This window comes from Peromyscus maniculatus, chromosome 21 (genome assembly GCF_049852395.1).
Source record: "Peromyscus maniculatus bairdii isolate BWxNUB_F1_BW_parent chromosome 21, HU_Pman_BW_mat_3.1, whole genome shotgun sequence".
Lineage (NCBI taxonomy): Eukaryota > Metazoa > Chordata > Mammalia > Rodentia > Cricetidae > Peromyscus > Peromyscus maniculatus.
This window is the reverse complement of record NC_134872.1, coordinates 57602930-57610571: the sequence shown is the minus strand read 5'-3', so window position 1 is coordinate 57610571 and position 7642 is coordinate 57602930. Positions and strand designations below refer to the sequence as shown.

The 7642-nt window shown below is 42.5% G+C and overlaps 1 protein-coding gene across 1 annotated transcript; it reads left to right on the top strand.

Moving 5' to 3' along the window:
* The first annotated feature begins 626 nt into the window (after positions 1-626).
* Positions 627-6661, top strand: Il17f (interleukin 17F). The gene is made up of 3 exons (XM_016009942.3): positions 627-653; positions 5042-5256; positions 6424-6661. The coding sequence occupies exons 1-3, from the start codon at positions 627-629 to the stop codon at positions 6659-6661; spliced, it is 480 nt and encodes a 159-aa protein (XP_015865428.1).
* Positions 6662-7642: the final 981 nt, after the last annotated feature.

Genomic DNA, 7642 nt, shown 5'->3' with positions numbered 1-7642 from the left:
GACAACAGCCACATATATTGTGTGAATGATTATTTGGCAAGCACAGTAAGGGTTTGGTCAGAGCGTTAGAAGAATTAGTTTAGGGAAACCACAAAAAACTACCTGTGGATGTAATTTCTGAATCTCTCAGACACCAGTCATTTCTTTCGCTTCATTTTCCCATCCATGGTGTTTAAAAGCAAGGCTTGGTAAGGATGACTTACCCCCATGTCAACCAGGGATTGTACTGCATGACCTGAAAGTGGAACGCACAGTTCGTGACAAGAGTGTCCACAAGTTGTGGAAGAATTAGAGTCTGTGACAGTAATCTGTGACTTGGTTTCTCTCTGTAGTGAAGATAATGGGAGAGGAGGCGGGGAGCAGGAGGAAAGGAAGGTTGGGTCCATTTTCCGTCATCTCCTTTAGGGTCCCCCCTTTGATTCCCCTTCAGGAAGTAAAGTAGAAAAAAAAACCCTGCATTCGTCAGTCACTCTGGGTCAACCACAACTTACAGACAGTAAGGAGGTCAGTGGAAACAGGGACAGTGATTGCTATAAAAGTGACAGGTACTGTCATTGACATACTCAGGAAGACATACTCAGAAGAAAGAGTTTCCTGAACAAAGAAGCAGCCAGCTGGAAACAAACATGAAGGGTCCGTGTGAGACAGCCATGGTAAGTGGTGCTGATGTCTAGCGTAAGGGTAAATGTGTCTAAGCGGTAAAGAAGGGAGATTTCCAAGGCTTCAGACCTTCTAGGAGTCTTTTGTGGATTAGTTCTTTAAAAAATGAAGTTAAGTTTAATTTCTGATTTGTCTGGTGGAGAAAAAGAAAAAAACCAATGAACCAACAGCAGCAAAGTTACAGGGAGTGGAAAGCATAGATCTTACCTGACGGATTTTGCTCAGGTGAGTTAGTGTGTGTATCTGGTATCACAAGGGACCATGATGGTCTCTCTTAGCTACTCATTATAGACTCAGGTTGGCCAAAAAATACTTGATGGTGAGAGCCAAGCCAAGCTTTTATATATACATACATACATACATGTGTGTATATATATATAGTGTATATATGTGTGTGTGTGTGTGTGTATAAATTCCAAGGAAGGAGTAGCTATGTAATATCACATATAACACTATCTAATATACATTAGGTATTAATATATAATTTATATCCCAAGGAAGCAGAGAACCCAAGGTTTGGTTCATCCAAGACTATGGTAGTATTTTGGGTGGAGGAAGAACAACCACCCAGTTAAACTTTTGGACAGCTCCTGGAGAAGCTTTTCATGTCTTTGATACCTAATCAATTAACTAATTAATTTGCTTGGTCTTTCTCCTTCTAGAAGCTAGTGGAATGTTAGTATAATACAATTCTACTCCTCACTACTTACAACTGGAGTCATGGCCGACATTAATCGGATAAACGTGGGAAGCGTTTAACATAGAGGCACATGGACCAGGCGTAGGAAATCACACTGTGTAATTGGTTCGGATAGTCTTCTGATTTTCCTTGTATGAGCCTTGAAACTTCAAAGAGCTGGGCTTTTATAAAGGGCTCATGCTTTCTGACAATGGTGATATTGACTTGATTGTTAGTATTTTATTTTAGAGATTACCACAAGCCACCAAAGCACAGTATTTAGGGATGTAAGGCTTTGAAGTCAGACAAATTTGACTCCGCTATCTGCTAAATGTGGGATTTGGCATTAGTCACCACCCTTTGTGAAATTAATTTTTTCAGCCATGCAGCAGTATGATAATAGTGTCTCCTTACAGTGTTTGGTGGAAGGGATTAATTGGTATAGCGGGATGAATCTCTAGATCATGAATGCTTAGTTTCTATTTAATTTGGACACTCTAATTTGCTGTAAGAGATAAAGGTAGCAAAAGCATGTAAATTTAATTCTTAATATTATTGTTTTTGCTTTTTGAGACAAGATCTTCCTGTGTGGCCCAGGCTAGTCTTGAGTTTGCTACGTAACTTGGACTGGTCTGGAACTGGCAATCCTTCTGCCTCCTTTTCTGGAATGCTGGGTCTACAGGAGTGTGCCACCAAGCCTAGCTCAGTGTTATTATCATTACCTCTGAGACCCTCATCAACCCACAGAAATAGACAGTTAATATTCTGCCCATTACACAGTGAAAGGGAGCTCAATCATCTGTTTTTTGTTTGCTGTCATTGAATAGTGTAATGCACAACTGTGACCTGAATCATCTGTGGGTGATCAAGAGGCAAGATTCTTAACCTAACACCATTGCATCCAAGCTAATCCTTTGGGTAGTCTAGTGTTCCAAACCATTTCTATTTCTTTGAGAAAGAAAAGTCAGTTGGATTGTCAGCAAGAAGCGTGGCAGTGAACGTGGCATGGAAATGGGATTGGGTTAGGAGGGGCCAGCAGAGAGGACACACTATGGTAATTGAGGTGCATTTGGATGGAGCTTAGAGCTGACCAGGTTCCGTAGCCTATTCCTGAGTGAGGAGGTCACAGATTACAGGTAAGTGTAGGGGCAATGTGCAGCTGGGCTCACATCAGAGTGACATACAAAACTAAGCTGAAAAGGTTCACATTCTGTGATTGCCCACCTGTAGTTTCAGTATTCCCCTGCCTGTTTCCCATTCTACAGGGTGAGAATTATATCTATTAATCTGCTTTAAGGGTGGCATATAAGAATTCAAGCCTGTAAAACACTCTCAGCTTCCCTGGGAAGTATTGTTTGTATCATTCTTTAGACTCAGCACCAGCCTTATCAGAGCCCCCAAACACTAAAAACGATACTGTCAGGAAGCAAGCAGTGATTTGATGATATTATATGATTTCCTGATAAAGGCCCTATGGCTTTCAATACCTCTGGTTTTTAGATGCAGTGGATAGAATATTTAGAATTCTTGTGTCCTGTAATGACACACAACTAAGATTGATGTGGATAATAGTAGTGATGACCTTCAGTGGCTGGCTGTGACCAAGCATTGCCATGGAAAGTGGAGCCTGTAGACTGGCATTAAGAGGCTGAAAATCTGCCAAGTTCTTGATTGCCTCTCAGACTAAGTCCTTCATCTAGCTGATTAGATAATTAAGATGAGTTCTGTCTGCCTCATGAGACAGTGGGTAGAATCTAGTGTTTAAAGAGCCATGAAAATGTTTTCTAAAATACCCCAAGAATATTTAAGTATTAATAAAAATAGTAATGACTTGTTAGGAGAATGGTAGTTGTCTTAGTTATTTTTTTTTCTATTGCTGTGATAAAACACCAGGAACAAGGCAACACGTAAAAGAAAGTGTCCAATTTGGTACCTACAGTTTTTGAGGGTTAACTCCATGATCATCATGACTGCAGGCAGGTAGGCAGGGTGTAGAATCAGTAGCTGAGAGCTCACATCTTAAGACATAACCATGAGGCAGAGCTAACTGGGGATGATGAAAGACTTTTGAAAAATCAAAGCCCACTCCAGTGACACACTCTCTCCAACAAGACCGCATATCAGCCTATGGAGGGCATTCTCATTTGAACCACTACAATAATTGTCATGAATCACATAACCCACGCTATAGTGACTTTCAGTCTTGATAATGAAAATTAGAAGTGAGTCAGTGAACATGATATACAAGAGGAAGGAGAAGACTCAGAGGAGAGATTTGCTTAGGAAACCTAAATAAGTGGTTGATCGGTGAGTGACTCTGTTTGCTAAACTTCCAGGCACTTGTGAAGACTACATTCCACATCCATCTCACATGCAGTGAGTGTCACATCCGTATAGTGCCAGCAGTTGTTACCTGCATCAAATCCTCATCACGTGCTTACAGGGGTCTTTAGGACTTTTGTGGATGTAGGAAACCAAGTCACTGTGGTGTGAGTCCTAGAATTGAGTTATGGACGCCAGACAGTTGACTCTAGAGATAATGCCCCAAACCACAGCACTGTGACCCCAAGTATTAGTTACTGAGCGAACCAGTGACTGTGGAGGGGAAAACATACACGACTGCTGATTATCTGGAGGCAAATCTGCCTCATCCTGCATCTTGATTTCTACTTATTATTAGTGATCTTGGTACAGCAGGTTGATACGATGACCTTTCTGTGTGTGCTGGGCATTACTTGCACCCAGGCTTGTCTTTTAAACCAACACACAATCACTTTCCCTACCCACACAGTATGAACCTGAGCAACATGGAGCCCAGAAGTTGAAAGTTCAGCTTCAGTTCCTCTGTCCATCACCAGTGATGGTCAAGCAGGGATGGCAGTGTGGGCAAAGGATAGTCACAACAAAGGGAAGCTGTTGAGTTCCCAGCTCCTCTTGTGGGTAGGTCTTCATTGAGTACTTTCTTTGCGTGTTCTTGTAACAGCAGATAAACTGACATTTCAATGTTAGTGTAGAAAATATATTTATGCCACAGCTTAAAGAAATGGCTTCTATCCTCTGCTGTTGTGCGCCATTAGTGCCCCTGCGTCTTTCAATTAGCATCGATAATTGGAAGTTTGCTGTGGTTGGTTTTGCATAATCTTTTACTCAATGAGCTGAGCTCAACTCTATTGTTTAATATAATTGTGTCGCCCTGCCCGGTTCATTCATTCACTTACCCATCCTTTCATTCATTCAGAAAGCTTTTATGGAACACCCTTGCTGTGCATGTTCTCATACAGAAAGTTTTACTTTAACAGGTCTAAGTCTGATACGAACACACATAACACCTTTCTAGAAGAACATAAAGAAATGCTTCATGAGTGATAAATGATAAAAATCTTTATTATTTATTGTTGATAAATATACTTCTAATTGAACTACATATGAATGGGGCCCTGATGGTAGGGTGAGATTTGGAGGGATGTTCTGGAGGAAGCCTTTGTGGAATATAAGTCGAGGCTTAAATTCAAGAGGCTTTTAATGACCAGTCTTTCTGTTTCACACTTTGGTAACATTAGGGATTACTGTTCTCATTGCCAGTGACTACCTGTAGAAAGAAAGAAACCTTGGTCCAATAAAGAGACTCCATATATAGAGTTGGAGTTCAGCTACATTGCACCACCAGGGCTCTAGCCATCAGCAATCTTCTCTATTTTCCAGTTCAAGTCCCTGCTACTGTTGATGTTGGGGCTTGCCATCCTGAGAGGGGTAGCAGCACGGAAGAACCCCAAAGCTCCTGTCCCTCAGAAGGCTGGGAATTGCCCTCCCCTGGAGGATAACAGTGTGAGAGTTGACATCCGCATCTTCAATCAAAATCAGGGCATTTCTGTCTCACATGACTTCCAGAATCGCTCCAGCTCCCCATGGGATTACAAGTAAGTCAGGGGAGATAGATATCCATATTCCAATGAAAAATGTGCTAAACCAGATGTGGTGGTACATGACTTTAATCCCAATGCCCAGGAGGCGGAGGCAGGTAGATCTCTGAGTTCAAGGCCAGCTTGATCTACATACTGAATTCCAGGACAGCCAAAACTAGAGAAAAATGTTCTAAATTATCTAATTATTATTGATTATAAAGCCTCATTCTTCTCCCTACTCAGGACTCACATTCACTCTTTTTCTGAGATGGAGGTCTCACTCTGTAGCTCAGGTTGCCCTGGAACTTCCTAGGTAGCCCAGGCTAACCTCAGACCCATGGTTATCCTTCTGCCTCAGCCTTCCGAGTTCTGGGATTACAGGAGTGATAAGTTATGCATTATTATCACTGGATGAGGGTAAGTGGAAACCAGAAGTCAGTTTAAGGATGCACTCAGATTCAATGTTACTCTGAGTAGTGAGGGTAAGAGACAGGTGTGGAAGAGAGGTCAACTTGAGATGTAGACGTCCACTGTGTAGGGTAGAGTCTTGTGATTTTATCTTAAGATATAGGTTAAGCACCCACTTATACTCTTCAAATACATCCATAAAAACAGATTCCAGGGACAAAGCAGTGCTTTTGGGGCACTTCCTGAGAGGTTTGCACACTGCAGCAAGCCCACGAGGCTGCCTGTCTCCAGGCAGAGGTGAATATCAAGAGAGAAACTGAGTGAGGCTTTGGATTCATAAATCTCTAGGGCTTTGATTTTCCTTTCCAAGCAGTGAATTTTTACGGGTTGTACATTGGGAGACCTATTAGTGATGTTCACTTTCTGCTTAAAGGACGTGTAATAATTGTAATAACAATACAAATAAACTACAGGTCTAAGATGAACTGAACCCTAACGTCATTTATGGGGTTGCTTTACATGACTTCATACTACGTAAAAATCCTCAACAGTCCCCTGAGAGAATGATATGGTGAGAAGCCCCATTTTATGGTGGAGGCATTTGGGGCATGGGGAGTTACTTAACAGCTAGAGCATGGTCCAAGAATCTGGAGCGGGTGCTGCTCCCTGTGTGACTCAGAACCTCCCCTGGAGGGGGACACCCAGCTGCCGGAGCCCTTCTCTCTTCCACTGCCTGGCCTCAACATCCTTTGTTGCCTTTTTGTTTTTATTCAGCATCACCCGAGACCCCCACCGGTTCCCCTCAGAGATCGCCGAGGCCCAGTGCAGATATTCAGGCTGCATCAATGCCCAGGGGCAGGAAGACAGCTCCATGAACTCCGTTGCCATCCATCAAGAAATCCTGGTCCTCCGGCGGGAGCCCCAGGGCTGTTCTAATTCCTTCAGGCTGGAGAAGATGCGGGTCAAGGTTGGCTGCACCTGCGTCACTCCCATCGTGCACCGCGCGGCCTGACGAAGCTCCGCAGCCGCAGACGCAGTTGAAGAAGCCGAGGAAGTGCCTCTCTTTACCCAGTACTCTGCTTGAAGCCTGATTTCTAAGTCTTCCTGCTTCCTAGGACTCTTAGTAAGATGCGCATGGCATTCTTGAAGCTCTGTACTCGATGCAATGTTAACTTCCTGGCGTGCTTTAGAACTGTGACCAGTTCTGATGTGTTCCAATGCCTTAAACTTCTGAAAATCAAGGAGAATTAAGACACCCTTGGCCCAGCCCCTTTATGTTACATGATGGCCGCTTTTTTTTTTTTTTTTTTTTTTTTTTGGTTAATACTATCACTTTGATACAGTATCATTCTTGTAGAGTTCAATGAAATGCTCTTCTTTCAGATGGAAATTTCAGCATGTATGGGAGGGGGATTTGTAGTGTGGGCTGGGTCAACAAGGATGGGGCAAGCATCTGATAGTTCTGTTTATAGAAAAATTTGCTAAATATAAATGAGGCTGGAATAAACTATTATGTATTTATATTTGTAGAACTATACATATATTTATGACCTATTGATTATACAAAAATTTAGCAGAAATTAATATATCCATTAATTATATAATAAAATATTTTTAATTAAAAATATTTGAAGTATGTGCTGGTTAGTTTTTGTTAACTTGATACAAACTTGAACGACCTGGTAAGAGGGAACCTCAGCTGAGGAATTGACTGCAGCAGGTTAATTAGTCTCTGGGCATGTCTGGGGGCATCTTCTTGATTAATGATTGTTGTGGGAGGACCTGGCCCACTGTGGGTGGTGCCACCTCTGGGCAGGCAGTACTGGCTTGTATCAGAAGGCAGGCTGCGGAGAGTGAGCTAGTGAGCAGCGTTCCTGCATCATCTCTGCTTCAGTTCCTGCCTTGAGTTCCTGCCATGACTTCCCTCCATGATGGGCTATAACTCACAAGCCAAGCACATCTGTTTCCCTCCAAGTTCCTTTTGCTTGTGGTA

Excerpts from the sequence above, each read along its gene's own strand:
- Il17f (XM_016009942.3), top strand. The coding sequence starts at position 627 with ATGAAGGGTCCGTGTGAGACAGCCATG. Across the intron at positions 654-5,041 it reads GTCCGTGTGAGACAGCCATG|TTCAAGTCCCTGCTACTGTT; the intron begins GTAAGTGGTGCT and ends TCTATTTTCCAG. Across the intron at positions 5,257-6,423 it reads AGCTCCCCATGGGATTACAA|CATCACCCGAGACCCCCACC; the intron begins GTAAGTCAGGGG and ends GTTTTTATTCAG.